Source organism: Merops nubicus, unplaced genomic scaffold, assembly GCF_000691845.1.
Source record: "Merops nubicus isolate BGI_N331 unplaced genomic scaffold, ASM69184v1 scaffold447, whole genome shotgun sequence".
Lineage (NCBI taxonomy): Eukaryota > Metazoa > Chordata > Aves > Coraciiformes > Meropidae > Merops > Merops nubicus.
This window is the reverse complement of record NW_008618078.1, coordinates 47,734-72,494: the sequence shown is the minus strand read 5'-3', so window position 1 is coordinate 72,494 and position 24,761 is coordinate 47,734. Positions and strand designations below refer to the sequence as shown.

General features: G+C 40.5%; 1 protein-coding gene across 1 annotated transcript in view; it reads left to right on the top strand.

The window, feature by feature from the left end:
- The window catches only part of LOC103775828 (arginine-glutamic acid dipeptide repeats protein-like), a gene marked incomplete at its 3' end in the record, with an annotated part of 81,428 nt that overhangs the window by 31,630 nt on the left and 25,037 nt on the right, over positions 1–24,761 (top strand). Inside the window, exons 2-5 of the mRNA XM_008943298.1 lie at positions 8,871–8,932; positions 11,985–12,090; positions 13,511–13,607; positions 17,128–17,232. Coding sequence (XP_008941546.1) covers positions 8,871–8,932; positions 11,985–12,090; positions 13,511–13,607; positions 17,128–17,232 — 370 coding nt within the window. The remainder of the gene's footprint in view (positions 1–8,870; positions 8,933–11,984; positions 12,091–13,510; positions 13,608–17,127; positions 17,233–24,761) is intronic.

The window sequence follows — 24,761 nt, the reverse complement described above, 5'->3', positions numbered from 1 at the left end:
GCTTTCAAAGCATTGGAGCACATGGTCTGTGCCCTGTGCTGCTCTGTGCAGTCAAATACCTGAGTTTGGACGAGAAAAAGTCAGAGACTAAGGTTTTATGCAAACTTCCCTCCTAAATTTTAGTAACACTTGGTTAGAGTGTTTTGATTTGCTTTATAATTAATTTGTTTTGGTAAGGTGCTCTGCCCGTTTCTCCAGTTCCATGTAGTGGTTGCACACAGAATATTTCATCAGCTGTCTTGTTGTTTTCAGTAATTCCTGGGGGAAAAAAAAAGAAAAATAATTGCTGTGATGATACACTTAGTATAAACCCTGGTGCCCAGAGCAGTGGGAAAGGTCTAAACTTTCAGTAGGAACAGACGATGATTTCTGAATCAGTGTTTGAATCTGGCAAAGGTGAGTTCCCTCCAGTGCCTCCAGTAATGAGGTAAATTAATTTGAATTCTGCAGGAGGACTGAACGGTTTCGGGAGCTACTAGTTGGTAAGACAGCATTCTACTTCTGGATCTCTGAGTGAATTAGCACCTTGACTTTTTTAAATGGAAGCTATTAGTAGCTTCATTTGTTAGAGTTGTAGTGCTTCGAGGATTATATTGCCCAAGACAAATGATTAGCCTTAGAGTTGTGCATTAGCTTGGCAGTCTGTATTCACTTTAGTCTTAATTCAAATGACAGTGCAGATGGTGCCTTAGATGTTTAAAAACTATATATCTTTGTTTCAGAGCTCTTTTTCTTGTCGTTCATCTTAGTTGTCTGCATGGTCATGCACGATGTTCAGCACCTGTGATAAAATGTTGGGTTTTTTGTTGTACCTCTCTCCCAACTTTTCCTTGGAGCATTTTTCTTTCATAGTAGGTAAATGCATCTATCTTATTCTCTGTTGTAGTTATTTCTGATTTTAGCATTTTCAGTATCTAGCTATTTCCACATGAATGGAGGCCATGTTTCTGATCTACAAGCTTAGATTAGATGGCAGCCTGTGGATCTGCTTTGGGGTATATTTTTCAACTGATTTATATAAAAATACAAATTAAAAATATAAAGTCTGGTTTTGCTAGTTCTGCCTATTGATACCATGGAAGACAGCAACAACCTCTATTAGAAATCCCCTGCACAGTAAGATACAGTTGTATCTTCTACAACTTGCCATTTTTTTTTAAGACTGCTGTTTTATTTTCTTGATTAGCTGCTCTGGTTTGTTTCACATTAATTACTGACAGCATTTTTATTAAGGCTATGTCATGACCCTGTTTATCAGCCAGTGGCTGAACAGCCTAATATATGAAGCACATGTGTAGAAAATGGATTTATTTTTTTTTCTGGTTTAAAATGTTAGCTTTTTTCTAACACAGTAGGTTAGGTGCAGTTTTATAGCGGATGGAAACATTCAAGTAACTGAACATTTCATAAGCAAATGCTCACATCCTCTGAGAAGCTGCCCAAGGAAACATTTTCTTTCCAGGCATTTATTTTCCAAATACATTTTGTTTCCTCATAGGAACAGCATTTGCTTGTGTGGTGAAATAGCCAAGTCACAGGATCTGCCTGATCAGTATTTATTTTTTTTTCCCCTTTGCTTTTTATGATTTTAAACCCCAGCTTGCTAGCAGAGCGGGCCAGTTTGCAGAGGTGCTTAAATTTTTCCTGTCATAAAATTCCCCTGACTATTAGGTGGTATTTTAACAGCCATATGACTGTTCAAACTCTGTACTGGGTTTGCAGAGCAAACTGTCTCCTGATTGTTTCATCCTTTAGCTCTTGGTATCTCTTTGTTAAAAGGTAAATCTCTTAGTGAGATGTTAAAGAAAATCTGGCCTCTTGATATTTAAGAGGTGAGAAATCTATTTAAACTGTATACAGTGGCTTCAAATAGTCCCACCACTGTGTGCTGCTTGTTTTAATAGAAGTGATAAATAGCGTGGCTGGTGGTGCTCAGCAATTAGATTTGAGCTATACCCTATAAATGGCGTTTAATGGCAAATGTCAGGCGCAGTCTGGACGCTGTCTTCATTTCCGTGTTGCATTTCTTTGGGATAAAGCTTAAAAAAAAAACCTTAGTGGAATTTAATTACCAGAGCATATATTCAATGATTAGTTAAATGCATTTGTAATACCATTAGTAGTTAGGTAACTGTTTGCTTATTATGCTTGACACAGGGTGTGTGTGCTGTGCAGCGTGGCTGGCGTGCGGCGCGGCAGTAGGAATGCTGATCAGCCCCTGCCAGAGGAGGGTGGCATCAGGGCTGTGTCAGCAGCTCCTGCCAAATCTGCTTCCGTGGCAAAGGCTTAATCTGTAATCAAAGTGGAGTTCAGAGAAGCAGCAAATGTGAACCGAGATGCTGCGATCAAAACTGGTGCTTATTGCTTTCTCTAGTAGGGATGTTAATTACAGCCTGTTAATGAAATCTCCCCCTCGTTTGTGTCTCTCAGCCAGGGCTCTGGTCATACTCGTACAAGGAATGGCTGGGTTGGGGCATCTCCACTGCTTCCCGGGGGGTTGTACAGTAAAGCTGGGGGTATGCTGTAGATGTGCCCATAAAGGCAGTAGCTGTATTGTGAGGATCCTTCAGCGTGAGCACGGCATGGTGCTGTGGGGGCTGCCTGGAGATGGGGCTGGCTCAACCAGCACCAACGAGCCCAGGTGGCCCCTGCTGCGTGCCCACAGCGACAGGGTGCAGCTGGGCTCTGCTCTTCTCTCGGGCCTTTGTGGAGAAGGCTCAAACCGAGTGGATGTGGGCAGGTTTCATCAGCTACATACATTTAGCTGATTTGGGGCCGCTGGTGTAGACAGCTGCTGATTTCCCCCCAGAGGGAGCAGTCAGTTGGGGGAAGGTTTTTGTGCCACAGAAGCTTTCCCCGGGGTGGAAGCGGGTGGACACGCTGTCTCCTGGCCCTGACAGCTGTAATTAAACAGGCTTGTTCAGGGGGAGCTGTACACTGCAATCGTGTGCTTACTTTATGCTTTTGCTCAGCATAACTGACACCGTGAACCACAGATGGGATTCAAAGAACATAAAAGGGAAACGGAGCAGAAAGATACCACAAAGGGATTAAATGAGGTAGTAAGCAATGACCCATAACCTTCATGAAAGATCTTATGATAGTTTTATTTTAAGCCAGTCAGTTTTTAAGCATAACTGCTTTTTTTACAAGATGAAATTATCTTTTGTCATTTAGAAGAGCTATGAAATTTTAAGAGCGTTGTTTTACCTAAGTGTATTTCCCTGATAGGAAAACAGGTGACTTGCTAGATCTTGGCACAGTAAGCAGAAATGTTTTTGGAATAATTACTACAGTTTGTTTTCAATACAGAAATTACCTAATTGAGTAGTGTTCTTTGTCCTTGAAAACCTGGATGGGCCTATGTTCAGTTCTGTTTTCTGGATTGTTCAGAAGTTAAAACCCTATGAATGATTATATATTTAATGTCTGATATTTGAGGTATTGTGGGGTGTAAGGGTGCTGTTTCTGATCCTGTGTCTCTGTGTCACTACCAGCTAAAAGTAGGGGATATAGGATGAATTTTGAGTGTTGTAGGTAAGGAGGAAATTGCCTCTGGAATTTGGGTAGAAAACACAAATAACTTGGGCAAAGACTGCACAGAGTAGTTTCTTGTTTGGTCCCAGCTGACCTCTTTTGTTACCTTAAAAACAGAGAAGATGATGTTGACTGTTTTAATAAATAACACACACACTGTTAAATAAGAGTAAGATTTTAAATAGTTACCTATTCTTTAAGCAAATTGGTAAACCCTAAACATTCCATTTCAGTTGGCTGTTTCTTAGTTGCTCTTTAGAATTTTTTTCAAGGCTCAAGAAAAACAAGCTTAATTATTATTTGGCTCATGGCAAGTGTCTTAGTAAAGCTTTTGTTCCGTGTGGGCTTAGGTCTTGGAAGAGAGAGGCTATTTGCCTAATGGTATTTTCATTTGTTCCTTGTTTCCTTTTTCTTTAATATGATGCCTAATTCACAGATTGATAGCCTGTTGTAGGCATCCATGTAATCAATGTCAGCCTCTCTGTGTCAAGGGGAATTGCTGACATGCATCCCTTGGCAGCTCATTTGGAAGCAAATAATTAGAGAACATGGGTTTGAAAACAGTGGACAAAATAGTAGGAGAAGGGAATAGAGGTATCTGGAAGAATTGGTCTGAGTCTGATTCTAGCTTAGAGTTACTAGCTCTTTGAGTGTGAAGCTGTTGTCAGTATGCTGGAGAGGATTTATCCTGTAAGTGCAGTTTTAGCAGTGCAGAGCTCTTTTCCGTATTGATGACATTTCTGTGGAGTGTTATTTGGCTCACTAGTGAGATGCTGATGTCTAACACCTCCCACCTGAACACCCAGATGGAGTTGTAACCTCTAAATCTGCAAGTATTTACTTACTTTGGGTGGGCAAGTAGTTGGGGTGTCTGCAAAAGACAAAGAGCTAATCCAGCATGTTGATTTTACTGGCAAGGTTTGATGATGAAGCTGGGTCTACATATCAGTTATATCTTTGTCTGAATTACAGCAAATCAACTTTTGAGTGACTGGGGCTGATTTTGGGGTGTTTTGGACACGTGGAAAGCAGAAATTGAGAAGGGAAGGTTTGTGACTGACAAATTAAGAGCTGGTATGCAATATTTATTCCATATTAGTTGATTTTTATTGAAGAGTGGGGGGAAAGACAGCTATGAGGAGCAGGAGGAAAGAAAAAATGAATTTAGACAGCTCAATTTGTTCAGCTTTATTTTAAAAGAGCAATTAGTTGAAGCACACTGAAATTCAGTGCTGCCCTGTATCCTTCTGAAGCACTTGACTAGAATTCACTCCAGTTCACGAGGGCCTTTAGTGCTGGTGGTTGTAGTTTCAAACAGATCTGTCCCTAGTTCTCAGTTACCATATTTATTCTTTGTATGTCATATATGCTGTAGGGTTCTTGCCTTGTGACTGGAGGAGCTGTCACAGCAGAACATCCAGCGTTCCTCAAAGGCAGTGCAGCAGCTTTTCATAGTACAGTGCTTCTGCTGCTCTGAAGACTGTATTTTTTTTTTTTTAAGACAGTCTAGCAGCTCTAATGCCAAACCACCCACACTAGGAGACAACATATGGTAGCTACTATGAATTAACATGCAGATAAGGAGCATATCACCTAGTGTTTTTAAAAAGGCTTGAGCCTTGATGGCTTGGTTTCTAAGGTTTTGGCTATTTGGCCATCTCTCCACAACACACAAAACAAGTTTGCAGATAAGTCATGATTAAAGACTAATTTGGGCCATGCTTTGCAACTGTTGGAAGGAGTAAGCAGACAGTTTATTTTTCACTTGCCTATGCATGTATCAGTGTGTGCATGGGCTGAGATTTGAAGGTATGTTTACAGGACTTGTACGTTTCCTCTCCTCTCTATGTAGGAAGCCAATCTGTCTAAAAACAACCTGTGAGAGATACATGGTAAAAATATTTGGTGTTGTTTACAAACAATTTTGCTTCCAACTTTGTAGAAACTGTGGTAGAGATCTAGAACAAGTAATATTCTCAACAAAGCAGGTGGCTCTGAGCAAAAGGACTGTGTTTTTTGTGTAGTCTTCAGGACAAGTGCATCCTGGAGGGTGTGTGACTGTTCTGTGCACAAGCATCTGAGTGGAAAAGGCTGAAATTGAGGGGGAAGTGAGGGTGATGCTTGTTACACATCTGAGCGATTTGTACCCAAGACAGAATTAATTTCCAGCCTGCTGGGGTGACTTTGTGAATTCCAAAAGGAGTTCAATTTGTTAAACTTGTGAGTAAAAGGGATACAAGAGAAATTCGTGCTGTAAACAATCACAAAATGTCAAGAGCAAGACGCTGTGAAAAAAACCCTGTATTGTTTTGTCAATAAATTATGCCTTCTCCTACACAGATCACAGGAGTGGGACTTCACCCTGGAAACAGCAATATTTGATACCCCAGGCAGCTTATTCCCAGCTCAGCTCACACTTGACTGAATACACTGATCGATTATCCGCGGCTTAGCCAAGCCCTCTCATTTCCTGCCTTCCATTACCCCGCTCCATCAAGCCAGCCCTTCTTTGTGGCCTGCCTTGTGCACGGAGATAAGCCATCAAGGCATGTTTCTATTAGAAAAGCTCTTGTAGATGGAATAGTCATTAGATAACACTAACAGGTTTAAAGGTTGCAGTCTTTGTGTTGGTTCAGGTTAAGAGAACAGGAACGGAAAAGCTGCTGCCTTGGGTCGTTCTGGTGGAGGGGCAGAGGGGATTAAACCACACGTTGCCACGTTTAGTGCTCTTGTTTAACATTTTTATTTCTTGCTGCATGCTGATAGCTCTCATTTTTGACAATGCTGCTGTCTTGGCAAGAAGTAATTATGTGTTAATATGCATACATCTGAATTAAATAATCAAGCTGAAAAAATAACATTCATTTGTAGTAATAACCTCTGTATTTCCAAGCTGCGTTTTCTGGGCTTACAAACAGCTGATCAGGTTTCTTATTTAATTAGAAAACAGCCTACAAAAAGATATACTGAGAACATGGAATTGTGTGCTGTTGTGGAGTGGGAAGAAAATTGATCCGGTCTCTTCAGCTTCTGATTTCCAGATAGTTTCATTTGTGTCCCCACTCTGCTTTTGTTTTTTTTTTCTTCTCCCCCCCAAAGGATCTGATATGAATGATTTTTATTTTTCTCTAATTTGAATATTAGGAAATGTCAAAATTAAGTGTGAAAATACTTCTGTAGTAAGAGTAGAAATCTGGATAGTGATTCAACATGGCAAGAGAGAGCTGGGGCTCAGCAAGTGGGGCAAGTCAGATCTACCTCTGGTATTGGAATTAGGCTAATCCTGTGGCATGGCACACAATTAGAACTGTTTTTGTGAAATGAAAGAATCAATTGGGGGGTAAACAATGCCTCAAAGGAGTGGGTTAATTTGCAGTGTTAAAAAATGAATATAATGTCCACCTGAAAACTGGCTTTGTGAGGCTGGAGCTTCTATGCTGCAGTACACAAGGTGTTTATTCTGACCAGTAGAGCGACTTAAAATCATTAAGATGTTGTTAAAAGAATACAAAAAAATTAATAGCTTTTTTAAAAAAAATTATTTTTTTCTGATAAAAAAAGGTCATTGTTATAAGTATGTTTGAAAGGAAAGATGTTCTTTTCCCTTTTTTATCTTGCTGTTTGTTTCTTTGAAATAGCTACTATTCACTGGCTCCAGCCTGCCCATCTGTCATCCCCAGCATTTGGTATATTGTTTCCAAAGCTAGCTGTGATTTAACATGGTATCTAAATAGGGCAAGTAATGAAGGATACTGCTTAAATCCCTCTGAGAGAATCTGCAGGACATCTGTGATCATTTGCACAATTTGGTTAGTCATAACCCTGGGAAGAGGATGTGGAATCTCTTCAGATAGGAATAGTAATGCACAGTAACTGTGTTTTCAAGTGTGTTCTGAAAGAAAATTGGCATCTTGGAGTTGTTATAAGTGTGGTCAGAATCACTACATTCATTCTTGTAAAGAGAACCTTCAAGATTTATTCCCTTTTCCACTTTAAGGGAGAGGTTCTTTTCTAAATAAAATTGAGCAGATGCTTGTGGACTGGGCTGCTGCTTTAATCCATTTACGGATTTTACCTAATTCTTGTTCAATGTCCAAAACTGATCCATATATTTTTAAGAGGAACAAGACCAGCAGCAGCACCAAACCCCCAAGTGAGTACTTGGAGTACTGTGACAATAGCAATATTTTTCATTTGAGAGGAGAATGAAGTCCTGTAGCACAGGGAATCTTTTTGAGCTGACAGGACGATGCATTAAAGCACTTGCCTTTGCTGTGATTTCTGCAAGTCTGAATTTGGCATGTGGCTATCTGCAGCTTTTCATATGTAAAGGTGTTAAAAAAAAAAAAAGTAACAGTTGATGAACTAGGAACGCTTCTTTTGTGTGTACATGGTTCTAAAATAAATTGTCTACCACAGAAGTTGGCACCTTCACACCCCCGAGTCTAGTCTGCTCTGTAAGTGACATACAGATTTAGAAAGCTGGCTGAGAAACCAGCGTGTCGAGGAATGTCTGTGCGATGGAGGATGTAAATGTGGAAACACAAGGGTCTGACAGACGTTCTGTATTTTTAGGGGTATTGGAACTTCAGATGAAAACCCACAAAAATATGCCCATTGGAGAGGAGATACAGAAAATACTTCTTAAAACGAAGCTTTAAAATTAATTGGACAAAAAGCAGCAAGTGTGGGGAAACAGAGGTGCTTAGGAAGGAAATCAGATCACCCCCTAAAGCCCATAACCAAACCCAACTGCTATCAGCAGAGCACAAACTGCAGCTTATTAGTATGTCAGCATATTTTAAGTTGGATGATTGTCCAGAGACTCTTCTGTAAGAAGTTGCTTGCACATCTCTGGTCGTTGCTATTTTTGGTGCTGGTTCCTTAGGCAGGGAGGCGTTGAGTTGTGCCATATGCGTGTCCTGTGATTCAAATGATGAAGAGCAGTCAGCATCGTGCAGCAGGTGCTGCTTTCAGTTTTGAAAGATATATAATGAGTCTAATCACTTGTAGAGTTATATACTTGGGCCATGTTCATCTTTCCCTGTCATTTATAATTAATTTAAAATGCCTATTTTGTAAAATTCGCGTTTTAGAAGTTAAAAGCATAGAAAGTTGGTGTAGGTCGTGGCTTCAAATCTATGCTTATACACAACATTTGCTTTGATTGTTGTTTTTAATAATCTCTTCTGGTTCAAATTCTAACTTTATCTTTTTTCTCTGTCATTTTAAAGATAAATCAGTTCTGTTTCCAAAGTGTAGTGAAGAAAAAGCCGCTTTTCTGTGTTATGAAACCCCCTGTTATTTTTCTTTGTGATCTTCCCCCGTGACAGTGCCTCACAACTACATGATCAACCTGAAGAAGTCGATACCATTCCTGTTGGCAGGTTGCAGAGTAGGGCAATTCATCATTTCCCTGGAAACTCCTTAGATTCAGCCAGCCTCCTGAAACTCAATCTCATTCCTCGTGTTCTTCCTGATTGTGAATCTGATTTCAGGGGAGGAAGCGTTGTTCCTCTCTTTTGGTGTGCAGAGTAACTGCTAAACTCTGGATGAGACACAGCAAAGGAAGTGACTGAGGCCTTCTGTGAGTCTGAGAACAAAGATTCAAAATAGGAAATGAGCACCTTCCATTACAATTAAAATTTCTTTGCAGCTAGCAAAGAGCTCTGGACTGTATGTAGATGTTATGTTTTCGTGAGGTAGGGGATTTTTGAGTGCTGAGGTGGTAAAATAGGGCAAAACATAGTAAGTATTTTGACTGTATTCATTGTGTGTCAGTGTGTGAATATTCCTAATAAGCTCTTGTGTAATCCATTACAATTTTTTTTAATATGCATAGGGGGGTAACTCAGGCACTTACAATGAAGCTTACAAGAGACAAAGCAATAAGGAAAAACTCTGAATGACAAATTGTGAGGGTCTTTTGGGAGGAGGGGAGAGAATGAAGTGATCCCTTATGGCAGCAAGTGGAAAGAAAAACCTCACTTCCAACCACTCATTTCTTTTAACCAAGTGTATCAGAATGCTTTGTGATTGTTGACCCTAGCCTCATCCCTGCACTGCTAAAAGCCCTCTGCCATTCTGTGATATAATAAGCAACTGAGCCAGGAAAGTGAAGTGATTGCATCAGCATCTCCTTTACAGTCTTGGCCTAATTCAAAATAAAGCTGTGACCTCCCGGCTCACAGCTCTGTGTGATGCCAAGGCAATGAAAACATCTGACAGTTTTGATCCCTCCCTTTCTGTTGTGATAAAATCTCAATGCATGCACACATAAAGGATTTGCCTTCACACACAACTTGTACACTCCCAGTGTTCTCTCAGCAAACCTGTCTCTCATAGCAGCGTGGCAGTGAGGTTACTGATGAGCCTGTATCCATTCATCATTTGCTGCCTTTCTCCTCTCCATGCCCAGCTCTTCTGCTCACCAGGATAGGATAGCTTGTTCCTCTTCTCAGATCTCTACACTGGTTATTGGTTGTTCAGGCTTTTGATGATTTGGTTTGTAGATAAGTGTGTGTAAGCACCATCCCTCCTGGCAGAGCACAGTGTAGATTTCTGGTCCTTCTCCTCCCTTGATGTAATTTGCTGTTCAAAAACACAGCCACCAACAAACCCCAGTACTGTTTGTAGTGCTCCTTCATGGTTGCATGTTCATGTGTCCTTATGCCTCTTTAACGGTGCTCCTTGGAGAGTTCTATTGTTTGAAAGACATCTGGCTTTAGTGGTGCAAACCAGGAAAATTCAAGTATTGGCTTTTGATGCTTGTTGTAAACCATCTGTATATAGGAGCGAGTAGCACTCCTGCCACAGTGAGTGCTCTGAGTGTGCTCTCAGGGCTTTGTGTGACACCAGAGCAGCTTTTGCCTCTCAACTAGGAAATGCAAAGGGAACTCGCAGAGAAATGCTGGGTTCTTGTTTCCCATCATTGTTGCTCACAATCCTTGTTAGCACTAATAATGAACTTTTAGCACGAGCGTAGCAGGAGGTTACTTACTGGCTCTTTTGTTTTGTTGTTTTTGGGATTTTTTTTGTCTTTAGAATTCAGGGAGACTATTCATAAAACCAGTGATGCATGGAGCTTTATTTCAGAACAGCCTGAGACCACGTTTATTGAGCAGCAGGCAGCAGGTACTGATATTGCCTCTCAGACTGTCCTTTTGATTTTTGTCATGCATCACACAAGCTTGTTGTCTCTGCAAATGTGCTTTTTAAAATAAAAGTAGGTTCAAGTTTCTGCTGTACAGCACAAGTATGCTTAGTATGTTTTTGAGTGTTTTCTGAGGTTTTCAGTCCACAGAGCAGATGGGGTCGTGGTGGATTACTTAAACTTTTTTCTGGCCCAATGCTGCCACTAGCAGCTTTTTTGTGGTACTACATGTGGTTTTCATCAAAGGCTTCAAGAAGTGCGTTGGATTGAAAGGTTTTGATGTTTGTTAAGCAGGAAGGTGGAAATTCCTGTAACAATTAGACTGATGTGAACAGGAGAGGCGATAAGAACTTTCTGGTCCAGTAACCTGTGGTTTAACTTGTAAATGTTTTAAGAGCAGTCTTACAAAGGTTTTAGAGAACTGTGTTCCAGAAAAAACAAGCAGTGCTTGCAGCTGCCTCATGCCAAAAGAATGTTGATTTCCCTTCAGGCCTTCCTCTGGTTCTGCAAGTGCTTTGGAGCAATACGGAGAACTGACTACCAAGGGTGTCAAAGATCAACTGAAGCAGAGTCTGTAATAACTTGATGGGAAAATTGTCTTTTAAATTGGTGTTTTTAGTTTTTCTAAGAAGGAACAAACTGGTAGCTGGATTCTCAAAAAAGGAGCCCTTGTGGAAGAGAGTTTTGGGTAATGTTGCCATTGGTTTTGTGAGGTACACGAGCAGTTGGAGCCTGTAATTATTAGGAGTGAAGTGCAGCATCTCACCCTTTTGTGTAAAGGAGTGTAATAAAGAACATCTACAATTGTGTCTGAATCCATCTGTCCTTGGGGGGGGGGAACCTAGTGTCTTGATTGCAACCGTTAAGAATAATTGTTCTGAATTATGTTACTACTGATGCTCTTCATTTGTGTTTGGCCATGAATACTTCATGCTTTGGAAATGAGCAGACTAAGACCGTGCTGCACAAGGCCACAAGTTCCAGTCCTTTCTGATCCCTGCCTCTTCTTTTCTTGGTTTAGTTTTTTGTGAGGGAATGTGTTGGTATTTGCTGGCCATATATATAGAGAGATAAAACTGCACAGTGACACAGTAGGTTCTTGTTGCCTTTGTTTGGTTTGCACATCAGTCTGTCATTAGCACATGGTCCTTGTTTCACTGTCATAGAAATGTTTTCTTCCCCTTTGGATCTTACCTCAGGTTTTGTTCAGTATGAAAACAAATTTTATGCTATAGAAGATTTCAGATGTGGTCTAATTTCCTTTTTAGTAATGCTTTTAGACCTTCTTTTTCAGAGTAAACGGGACCACCTCCTTATGAATGTCAAATGGTACTATCGCCAGTCTGAAGTCCCAGATTCAGTCTATCAGCATTTGGTTCAGGACAGACACAATGAGAATGGTAAGTTAGGCTCTGTAGAGTAAGGCTTGATTTATTTGTACTCTGAATTTTAACAGTCCAGAAAGCAAGAATGCTTTTGCACAGGGATATGATACAAGGACTGTTGATGAAAAGGATCTATTAGAAGATAGATTCTTACCTTCCATGCTTGTTCTAAGTAGTGTATGTCCTGTAACCATAGCTGTAATCAGCTGCATTTCAGGAATGATTTAAATAATGTGCTGTATTATACAGCTGCCTTAAGAATAGAGAAAAAAATAACATTGGGTTCTCTGGGGGCCTTCTGGATGGTGTACTAATAGCTAACTGGCTGAAGACCAAGCTCTCTGAAGAAATCTTTCATCTTTTCTGTTTGCAATTCTGTCATAGTGTCACAAGAACAATGTTTTTTACACTCATGCTACCTTGCACATTATCAATACTCACTGGCATTAATGTTGCAATAAGTGATGTAACTGAAGCACTTGTAGCTGAGTTTTTCCCCCTTTTCTCTTTGCCAAACCAAATGTGATCTTGGGTTCAATAGAAGCAGAAGAAACTTCAGTACATACTCCAGTGTCATTTATCTCTTGCCTCTAGGGGAGACATAACATTTGCTTCTGTCCTTACAAGGGAATTTCCTTGAGGCAACTTAAAATTCTGAAGATGCTCCAAGGTGAAATGCGATGATAAAAGTTGATGTTTGAAATCTGGAACACAGCAGCTTTTTGGTGCATGGCAGTACAAAGTTGAGCAGATAGTCTCCTTTTTGCAGGCGTTAAGGACATTTGGCGTGTGCTTTTAGCAAAGGCTGCACAAACCTAATGTTTCTTTTACTATTTTGCAACGTCTAACAGAGGGATTTGGGGCACAGTGACAAAGTGGGCATTCTTGGTAACGTGGCTGCTTTTTTATGTCACACTGTTGTGCATGTGGGGAAGGGTTTTTGTTCTTCAGCAGTACTATAAAGAAGTCATGGGAAACATCTTCCAGTTTTTTCTTAACACTGAGAATTTTCTGTTTGAATGTGAATATCAATATTTATCTCAAACCCAAGATTTTGTTGGAGTTTTGAGATATAACAAAACCTTAACCTGGAAATCTGAAGTCAGTGATAAATTACTCAGTTGCTTTCACCTACGAGTGACCACTTGTAATTCTCATTGGATGACATGTGTCATCCAGCGCCCCTAAAATCTCTTTCCCTTCAGCAGTTCTGGACAGGGAGAATTCCTGTCTAAAACTGGATATTAGGTTATTTCCCTACCTTACAGGCCACATAATCTCAGTGTTTGTCATTTTAACACTGAGGAGGGTACATCTAAGAAACATCCTCAGACTTTGACCTGTAAAAATTGCCTGCAAAATGGCCATGGTGGATACTTTCAGACTGCAGCTAATGTGTTGGTGGTTTTTTGTTTGTGTCTTTGCTTTCTGGCAGACTCTGGACGAGAGCTTGTTATCACAGACCCAGTTATCAAGAATCGAGAGCTCTTCATTTCAGATTATGTTGACACTTACCACGCTGCTGCCCTCAGGTAAGGTACAGAGGATGTGGTGCAGAGGCTCGGAGGTGGAGGAGAAAAATCTTGCCAAGAGAGGTGCTTTTTCTGGTTTGGGGGATGGGGGGTGTTATTAGCACACTGCTCAGCTTTCTCCTCATCTCCTGCAGTAATTAACTTGTGTTATCTGTTCTCATTCAAAAAGGAGCTGTAATTCTACCATCTCGTTTTAATCTCAGTTAATCAATGTTGCTCAGAAGATAGCCTCCCATCATTGCCAGTTTAGGTTATTGTTAGCTCCTGCAGCAATACTACCCTTCCCTCCTCCGTGTTTGATTTCACTACTAACAATAGCATCTCCTGGTGAAGTGGCTGTTAGTATGTTGCCCTGATTAAATTGCATTGAAGGCTTTTTCTCTGAGGCACTTGTCATTGTTGCAGCTCAGCTAAGAGCTCCATTAAAAACTAGCTGCACAGACAGGAGGTAATGGACCCGAGTATTGTTCTCTGTACTATCTGCCCTTCCCTGGAGGTTGCTACTCTTAACTCCCCAAGTTTTTAACTTAAGTGGCTAACCTCTGCCTGGGCTGGGGGGATCCACCATTACTTGGAAATGTTTTCAAATAGAAGCAGTGAGACATTATTTTTCAGCGTGTTTTCGGCGTGCCAGGCGTGCATGGGTACTGTCAAAATGTAAATTGAATAATCTCCCTGCTAATAATGCTCATTTGATGTTTCACTAGAACCATCTGGAGACATTGGTTTGTTCAGTCACTTGGCTGCAGCCACTTCAAGACAAACTAGCTGCCCCTTCTGTTGCAGGGGTGGGAAGAAGTCTTTGATTTGCACATTAGCCTTTTTTTATGAACTAGGAAAATTCCAGTTGTGTGCTATAATCTCATGGAATTCCACAGCTCCTTTTCAAGTTACAGAAGGTCACCTTCCAATTGACATGCTCAGAAACAAGCTAGCAGGAGGCTGGCTGGTGGTCTTGATGGAACCCATCTTGGGAATCTGTCTGCTTAAAAAGAGAGAAGCTGAACTATGTGCATGGAATTTTCCCTGGGAGTATTTTAACTTCTCTCCTACAGCCTTTCTGTTTTTTTTCTTGAAAGAGAAGATAACAAAGGAAAGATAAAAATGGAATATATGCATACTAAGCAAACTTGAAAAATAACCTTCTCTTCTCCCCTTCTGAATGGAGTGAAGGCTGCTAAAAGACCAAACTGATGCCTTTCTCAACCTGTCTTGGGTTTTATCTGCCACCTCTTTTTGGAAGTGCCTCCCAGAAGTGCCTGTTAGATCACCTTTGGTTTCTCTTGGCATATGCTTCCACTGTTGTTTTGTTCTGGGTTGTTCATGCTCCTGATAATTCATACAGGCTTGAAGATGGTACCTAAGATTAAAGATAAATCTGATAAAGATTATATTTTTGCTGTTTTTTTTCTAGCAAATTGGGATTAATACATGTCACTAATTTCCAGTGTACAGGATAAACCTAAGTGTAATTTCGTGTGGTGTTCTTAGTGTTTGAGAGGATAACGTAGGCAGAAAGTATTGTCATGTGTGAAAGGAGGGTAAACGTGAAATTCTAATTTATTATGATACAAGATTATTTCTCTGCCCTCTGCTAACAAATGGCTCTGGTCACACAAGGAATGGATGACAAACTGGGAAATAAAACCAGTGATTGTAACCACCAATCTTCGGCTGTAACCAGTGGAAAAAAAAAATTAACTAGAGGATGCTTGTAGATCCCTGTGAAGTGTGTAATAGAAATTATGTCCATTTTACCTGTGTGGTAAATCTTCATGGCAATATGTAGTAGTCCAAAATGCTGTGAACAAAATGAACTGCTTTCATTAGGATAAATAATAGAAGCTTATCTGGAAAATGTTTATTAACTGTCAGAGGAATTATTGAAAAGAAACAGTATTTTCCCCAAAAACACTTTTAAAATGTGAATTTAATGTGAAATATCAAAACAAATACCCCTTCTCATTTTCTTTCGTTCTAAATGACTAAACTAGGAAAGTAGCTTCAGCCACCAGGGATAAAATAAATACTAGTGAACAAGTTTGTCTTTCAGTATTTCTGCATGATGTCTCAATTATGGACCTTGTTAATGTTCCATTACAACCTGACATGACCTGTATAATATCCAGCGTGGCTTTGTCCTCTGCCAGCAAGGCAGTTGCTAAGAATTAGGCAATCACAGGGACAATTATGTGGCCTCAGCTCACAGGAGAGCTGTATCGATTTTGTCTTAAAATGGTTGGCAACTTTATTCATCCTTCTGGTGTTTTTTCCCCACCTGTAGTAGGTGGTGTGTTCCAGGGCCGAGTTCTCAGTGCCTGTTTGGTAAGGTTTTTTGAAGTGCTTTGCCATGAAACGATCAGGAAGGGAAAGCAGCTCAGCATTTCGGCTTCCTAGGGCAGTTTTTCAAGTGTGCAGTGCTTCTAAGCTCTGCTGAAAAGACCAGGCAAACAGATCCAGGATTATTGCAGGCAAAATAATTCTTCATCTGAGTGTCCTGGTGGCAACAGCACTTCATTCAATTTTAACCAAGACTGGCAAACCTTTTTGCAATGTTAAATAAGCCCCACAGCAGCTTATTTATAATAGCAAACACTATTCAGTACATGCAAGTGAAAAGAGATGCTATCCATATTAATACTGGAAAGCTTGACATACTGAAAAAGAGCTAAATCTTGTGCTTTGTTTATTGCATTGAATCAGGTTCAGATAAAAAGCTGGAACTCTTTGGCTGTCTGGCCCGTTTATCTCTGCCTGCTTCTGATCTGATCTGCTTGGCAGCAGTAAAGTGCAACGCATTGAATGGCAACACAGGAGCAGCTGCTGAACATTAACAGCCCAACAAACCCTTGAGGAAATGAGATACAACTTCTTACAGCAAGTCTTCATGCTCCTCCTTAAGGATAATGACTCCATCAACAAACTATATTAAAAAAAAATATTAACAGTCTGTTGTAGAAGAAGCTCATAAATTCTCTTCTCTCTTTCTCTCTCCATTTTTAAAAGTCTGTTTCACTTCTTATATGAAAGCAGAAGGGAGAAACATTTGTGTTTGGAATTTGCACTGTTAGAATTGCAGTCTTGCTAAAACCAGCATAGCTTTGGGTTTTATTTGGAAATGTTATTAAATTGAAGTTTTATTTGGCTTTCTAAACAGTATGAATAGTAGGATTTTTTTGAGCATAAGTGTAATAGGACTGTAAAAAGAAGATTTTCAGCATGGTATTCTAATTGTTCATTAGTCTGATTAAATGTGGGCTCCAGGACTGTGTGCTGGCTGAATGAAGTCATGTATGTTTGTAGAACACCATCTGAGACACAGTAACTGAGTTTTCTTCTCTTCCACAGTGGGAAAAATCTGCATGGTTATTTGTTACAATAGGATTGTATTTATGATGTTTTAGACATTTGTGAGAACACAAGAATGTCTGTGGTTTATACACAGATTGCAGTAGCACTTAATTAAACTAGCAGTTATTTGAGATAGAATCCTAATATCATTTTCTCCTCTCTCTTTCAGAGGGAAGTGTAACATCTCCCATTTCTCTGACATATTTGCTGCTAGAGAGTTTAAAGCTCGAGTGGATTCATTTTTCTACATACTGGGCTATAATCCAGAGACAAGGTAAGTGAAGTGACTTTTAAAGGCAAGCTTTACTACTGATCTTGAACCTGTAGCAACAACAAAACCATTCAAGGGAAGAAAAGTTAGAATCAAGTATGGTGCTGATAGGAAAGTGGGGGTGCAAGGGAATGTGAGGGGGAAGCTAGTAACTAACATTGGAACTTAACCCATTTTTAAGAAATCAAGTTGGAAGTTTTTAAGTGTGGAAATTCACAGCTTTCACATGTAAATACTCTTATAGAGTCCTGTATCAACAATTCCTAGTTCATGCTTCCCTGGCCTAGGCCAAATTAAAGGTACAGAAGGAAAGTTTTCTGGGAATAATTACATGTTTGAATAAGGTATGTCCAGCAGGCTCTTCAATTGCACAGTTTGTTCAGTCTGCCTGGGACTTGGACAACCAGTCTTCACTGGCTCTGTTTGGAAGGAAAAGCTGATACTGCACTGTACCTTCATTATTCTTCACGTCCAAAGCCTGACTCGTATTTTTTTCCATTTATGTAGTTTTATACCCACAGAGAATGCCTTTAGAAATACCAGCCTTGAACAGTTTGTTGTCTGGGGTCATATTTGTGTGAGCACTTGAGTAAAAGATTAATGTGTAACAGGGCTCAGCAAGGTCTGTGCCAGCCAAAAGTTGTATTGTTTCTTTCAGTGCAGAAAACATAATTAGCTGTGGATCTTGATTTATAGAGATATTGTTGAGAAAAGTATTAGTTTAAGTGGGGATTAGATAGGCATATAAATAATAAACATTTGAATCATTAGATGGTAGATTTGCTGTTTTTAACACAGATGGGAATCTTTGTGCTTCAGGGCTTAGCCAACCACTAACTGCTTGCAGTTAGGAAGAAACTCTCTGTGTGGGCATGTTATTGTGTAATTGCCTATTTATGAGGCTTCCTGTACCTTAGTCTCAAGTGTCTTAAACTGTCCATGTGTCTGAGGCAGGGTATTGGACTTGGTCACCTCCCTTAATCGATCCAGCTGACATTCCTAGTGGGTGTTGTCAGTGGAAGCCCTTAGGAGGCAATTTTGGTAGTGTATGGTGCTCAGTTCTGGGGGAGAAAAGGCATGAAATTCTATAATAATTTTAAAATACAATATGCTAAAATAGTATTTTAGCATAATTTCTGTATATTTTTGGAGCAGTCCAACAAGGAGAGGTATTTATGATGTGTGTCATGATACCTCTCTGATGCCCAGCTTCATGCTTGAGCCCTGTATTTAACTTTATCACTTTTCTTCAGTGCATTTTTGTTTTGAGGGGGTGGATACTGAATGAACTATTTATTAGTGTTCAAGTTCTGCACTTAATGGATGATTTCTCTTATGAAATACCATTTATGTGAGTTGTCAGTTCAGCTTTAAACTCACTTTCGGTGTAGAAGGACCTGTTAATTTTTCCAGCTATTAGGAAATGACTGAGCCTGAAAAGATCAATGAAATGACACAGCATAGCACTCAGTGATCAGCTAATTACTCAGACTAGCCAGCTCTCAAAATGTGGGCTTTTCTTCTTTTGGTTGCAGCCAGTGTTTTTTAATTCTAGCCTTTCAAGTCTGTATTTTGTCTTTGGAATGGGGAGAGGTTTAGAAACAGGAGCTGATTCTAGGTTGCTGTGATGATTTTTGACCTGTGTATTTGCTGCTTTTTTGCATGCATGGCTGCTTTGAATACTGAATTACTGGGTATTTTGCTTTTGGAAGTAAAAGGATTGTAACTCCCAGATGAGGAATTAATGGTTTCTCTATAAAAACAAAGTTTTGTCTTCAGCTTGATCTGGTTTTGTAATGTAGTGCTTTGCTTCACGTGGGAAGGATGGAGAATGTTCATGGCACCTTGAAGTAACAGTATGTTGTAGATAAGTTTTGAATACTGCAGTAGGAGCCCTCAACTGACTTGTAGAAATATAGTCTTAGACCAAGCAAGCTTAAACTGTGGATTGCACCTACAAAGATATATTTTATTTTATGTTCAGCATGAGATGCTCAATGTATTTGGAATCCAACTATTCCTGTGTTTTCATGTGTTCCATTTGCATAACAACCCACAAAAATCCCAGACTCTGAAACCATCCAAAACACTGCTGTGGTGGATCTAGTAGGAGGCCCTTTTGTTCTTGGAGCATGCAGTGCTAAAGCCAAGTATGTTTTGTCCTTTCTTTTCTGTTTGAAAGCTTGCAATTAGCTTGGGAAATATCAACTTGTAATCCTGAACTGATCTTAAAGCTAGAGGCTGGGTCTTGTCACCTTGAATAGTGTTAATCAAGCTAGTGAGTAGAGCTGGAATACATTCCTGGCTCTCAAGAGTGTGGAATACATCCACTGAGTTCGTATAGCCAGGTGGGAAAGAAACTATTTTATGTTAAGTCATTAAAAGTAATTTTACGTCTTCAGAGAAGTGACTGCTCTGACTAATTCCACTGCTCTGGAACCCCACTCAAACTTTTAGGTTCGCCAGCTAGCCAGATGAGACCAGTGCTTTATCAAAGAAGAAATGTTAGGTGAATTGCTTAGACCTTGAAATCAGTTTATAAGCATTTCAAAGTATGTAGAATAGCAGTCAAGAAGAATTAAAGGACAAACAAAACCAGACCAAATCTACTGCCCTAGAAAATCAGCAACAGCAACAGTTTAAGTTGTTGATTTTGGTGCTTGAGACAGAAATCAGCTCTGCCTGTTAAAAAATACCCAGTGAGGCTTGGGAATGCTGTTGAACATGCTGCTTGACCTCAGACAGCTGTTCTTCACCAGCTTACATCTCACCACTCATTTATTACAGCTGGAGTTACTACCCTGTCTGTAGTACTCTGCCAGATGTAGCTGATTCTGGCAGGAACTTTTCCCAGTCCTTCCTTTTGTGCTCTGACATGGTGCATGAAACCTGCATCTTACAGAAACAGCTTGGAACTGCCTCTCTCAAGGGTGCAGCCACTCCAAATGCCACCGTTGGTATCGGCCTCTTTTTGTGCTGTACTGGCATGTACTTAGGACATCAGTTATTTGATCTTGGGAGTAAGTAAATACATGATGAAGTTTTGTCTGACACTGACATCTGGAAGTAAACATAGATTGAAATGCTACTGAACTTTTACTTGGAGCTAGAAATTATCACTTGTTATTTTACAAACAGTTTTCAGGGCCATGAATTGTGTTGTCTTCCACAAGGTTGTTTTGCTTTGTAGAACAAAATAATACTAAACATTCATGCATGGGTGAATTTTCTGAATAGATGTTTTGGGAGGATCTTGTCTGTATTTTTATACCACAACACACACTTACTTTATCTGTAATCTTCTGAAGTGTTCTTATTGTGGATGATGGTGTGAGCTAAATGAGTATTTGTGTGTCACTGAGAGGAGTGTTCCCAAGAGTGAAATGGAGGATGACTTAGTCTTTCTTTTTTTGTCCTCCTTGGCTTACTATTTCATGTTGTCTGGAAGGGGGTTTCTGTGGAAAGTCTGACTCAAGAGACTTTTAATTTATTTATTACTTCCCCCCCTTTCATTGGAAAGCATAGTGGGTGGAATACAAGTTTCAGGTCTAGAAACAGGTAAGAATGGTGTATATTCCTATGAAGTGAAGAAGCCAGTGTGGAGTTGTGTGTAGACAGGATTTTCAAAGCTTCATCTTAATGTTATGGCCCTGTAGGAAAAAATTGGAGTTGAATGATAAATTGGTATCTGCAACCCAAATGGAACGGAGGCTAAAGAGGACTGCCAAGCTCTGTTTTGCCTTTTTCAGCTTTTTGTCTGGTTAATTCTTAGCAGTCAGAATATTTTGATTCTATGCATATAATAGTGCCTAGGGCAGTGATAGAGGGTGCAATGATCATAAAAGATTTTAATTACATCCATCCTTATGTCTCAAATTGGAGCCTTAAAATGAGTTCTTATTACGCTTACGCTTAGTAGAAGGCTATGACAGTTTGTGGTGTACGTTGCTAATATAAGACAATTCCTGCAGCATAATCCAAGTCCAATTTATTATTTTTAAAATAGATTTAGTGATTTGAAATACAACCGGGAATCCTCCTGATGAGGGAAATGGGGGACTTCAGTATGCCCATGTGATGTGAAACAGATGGTTGCTGTATGTCTTACTAAATTACAGCAAAGTTGGTTTGTATCACTGTTGTCTAATACTCCCAGGAAGGCATTATGGAAGATGCTGAGCACCCTCACTTCATGTTAGGAGGTATTGTCATGTGTTGAAGTGCTTTGCATTTTATTCCTTCTAAACAAACAGACAACAAATTCTCCCCAAACCGCATTTAGATAAATGGATTTATAACTTCATGGGGTTCTTTCCGACTGATACCACACTCACTAATACAATTTGGAACATTATTTCTGTGTGTCCCCATCTCGATTTATCTTTGAACTGGAAGGCAGCATAAAAGCTTAGAACTTTTCCCTCAAGATCATATTGTGAACTTGAGGAGAAAAAACACAATTCAGAACAAGAGCAAAAAAAAATCCAGACATGCCTTTCAGTTGCAGCTGAAATGAAGACTAAATACATTTGGCCTTGTAAGTGTTCCTACTCAAATCCATCAGCTGGTAAAGACTGTGCAACATCTTTGGAGTAGTTTTCTTCTTCTAGTCTGTAGTCTGGGAAAATCTGGTCAGACAGTCTTGTTTTGAATGTTGCCTCCTGTACTATTTTTGTAACAGGAGTGAGCTGATAGATAAACTCACCATGACATTCTATTTGGTTTTCTTGGGTTTGTGTTGGGGAATTTTTTTTTTTTTGGTAAAGCAATTTATAAATCTTCATTGCGTTTCTGGAAGTTATAAATACATAACCTAGTATAGCTTAATATTTAAAAAAACAGGAACTTTAATCATGATTGGTTGTTTTTGGTGTTTCTTTCCCCGCAAGTTTGAGTCAAGCCCCTCTATCCTGGATCTTAGGCAATGGCTCCTTCAGATTATGAATGAGCTTGGTAGGTTGGGTAGATGAGTTTTGGCAGAGCCTCAGTAGCTGAACTGTTCAAGTCACTGAATGTTTGAATTGTTATTGTGTTCATTGGGGGGAACCATGCTGTATTGGTGAAGGTGCCCAAAAACGGGGTGGGCAGTTAACATTACATGGGTGACAAGAAAGGTGTATCCACTGATGTGGTTAATGAAATTTTCTCACTGGATTATTGTAAGAGAGAAAATCTGGGTTTGTTCTGTGGTCCAATCTGTTTTACTTTTTCTGTATTTTAAAATTTGAGCAACTTTTTATCCTTCTCTAGCCTTGTAGTAATTTCAGATGCTCTGAAGTGGAGTCAGGTACACTAATTAAAGCATTTTGTGCTGTAGGGAGAGGGGATTTACCTTCTTATAAGCAGATAGCTAAGAATTTCTGTGAACATTTGCATTAATTAACAGGAAGGCCAAAAATCAAGGATGATGAGGGAAGTTCAAACCCTGAGTCAAGTCTGGCTCCTCTTGGGTTCACCTTGCGTTCACACGTGCTTGTAAGTGGCAACGGTGTTGCTGCTGAGCATTCACCTGCTTTAAACCCTCTCAGATACTGCGTTATTGACAGGTAGAATAAACGTATTTTGTGAATCGGCTCGCCGCCTCCTTTCCTAACAAATAAATTGTATATTAAACCGTGACGCTTCTGTCACTGGAATCTGCGAAAGCCTCTAAGCCTGTTAACGAATGTAAATCTTCTGAAAGCTAATCACAGACGAGGAAGAAGCAGCTTTTAGAGGCGTTTAGACGGGTGCGTCTCCTCTCCGAAGCCGGGCTGTGGCGCGTCGGCCGTGCGGGATCCCCTCGCGAAGGCCCCACTCCCTTCCCGCCCGCAGCCGAGCCGCGGCTCCGGCGCTGTATTTACGGAAGCGGCGGGGTTGAGATGGATTGCGCCGAGAGAGGCGTGCGGCTGAGGGAGGGTCACGGCACATGCTCAGTCCTGTCAGTCCGAGGGCGAAGTTTCTGCGTTCTGCGTGCAGGCTTAGGTCATAGCACAAGCTCAGTGAAAGCTCTCTGAGGTCTCTCAGACTGCATGTGCCTCCATTTTGAGTTGGTAGAGTGGAAAAGGCAGAGTTTTAGCTGTTAAGTAGAGGGTTCAGGAATCCATCTAAGCCCACAAGAGCCTGTCATAGTCATGGATGATCCATTCAGCCCCTGCAGGTAGGCTACATCACTCTGGCCTCCCCTTAAGAATGATGATTTTTGCTGTTATTTGTGACTTCTTGAAATGTTTATGAAATCATTTCATTACTAGTGCATGTTCCTCAGAACCTTGTAATCACGTCAGCTTTGCTGTGCAGCTGTTGGAATGGTGCATGAGGGCACTGAGCAGGGGATCTGCCGGCTGAGGGGTGCATGGAGCAAAACGTTGAAGCTGTGTTGGCTTATTTTTTTGATTTCTTTTTAAATTTCAGTTGTGCTGTCTGCGTGCCAACCTTCTGGCAGGTCTGTAGGGAGCTGCAGAGGCACTCTGCGGGATGCAGCGTTACTGAAGTGGCTATTAGGGAATGTTTGGGCCTGCAACAGACTGTTTAGATGATGTTACAGGAGGGTCGTGGATCAGCAGCCATTGGTTGCTCTGAGGATGGGTGGTTCTCGCTTTGATTGAGGGGCAGTGATCCTGCTGATACGCCTTCAAGTATTAAGGAGAAAAACTCTGATAGCCAGCATGCTTCTGCTCGCTTGTCAGTCATATGCAAATAAGACTTCTACATCTGAAATGCAGTGATATTGTCTTACGTGTTGAGAAGCTTGTCACATGGCAGTTGTCTAAGTGATGCCCACGTCGGTGTTATCGGGCGAGCAGAATGCTTTTTTAGACTGATCTGAATAAAATAGAGGACTTGGGCTGTACAGTTTCATGTAGTAGCAGTGTGGTAGCAATTGGCTTGTGGGACAGCCATCAGTGACATGTCCCTGTTAAATATCAGTGGGTTTGAGAGAACCTGAGTGTGTTATATGGGAATGAACTTGATTCTGCAGCATATTCCCATTCATAGTTGTGTCTGAACTCGTGCAGGGCTGGGTGCTGTTCTGCCGGGACCCTCTGGCTGGCCCGTTGGCTTGCACACCTGATCTCGGCACCCTGGGCTCTGTTGCAGAGGGGAAATGCTTCACTCAGGGCAACTTGTTTGCGAGTTACTGGAGTGTATTGAGTTTGAAGGTGGCGGAATGGTTTGTGCTGCTCATAATGCTCTCTCTGAAACGTTACAGAAGAAGGTTGACTTTTAGCCTTGCACGTGTAGTTGTTGACCCATGTGGTGTGTGTTACCGTGGCCACCTTCCTTCCACTGTCAGAAGCAGAGGAATGGATGAAGAATAAGACTCTGTAATTTTGCCCATGTTAGTGCCATGCCTGTATCTGTGTGCTATCTGAAGTGTCATTCCTTTTCCCTTTATACCTATAGGGAATAAAAATCAGGAACAGCTCTGTAGTGTAGGTCACTGGTCGTTTTTGCCATTGGCTGAAACAAAGTCATGCTGATGGTTGTTGAACATAATTTGGTCTGACCGAATCACCTCATAGTTGAAAAGGGTGTCTCTGTAGGCCTAG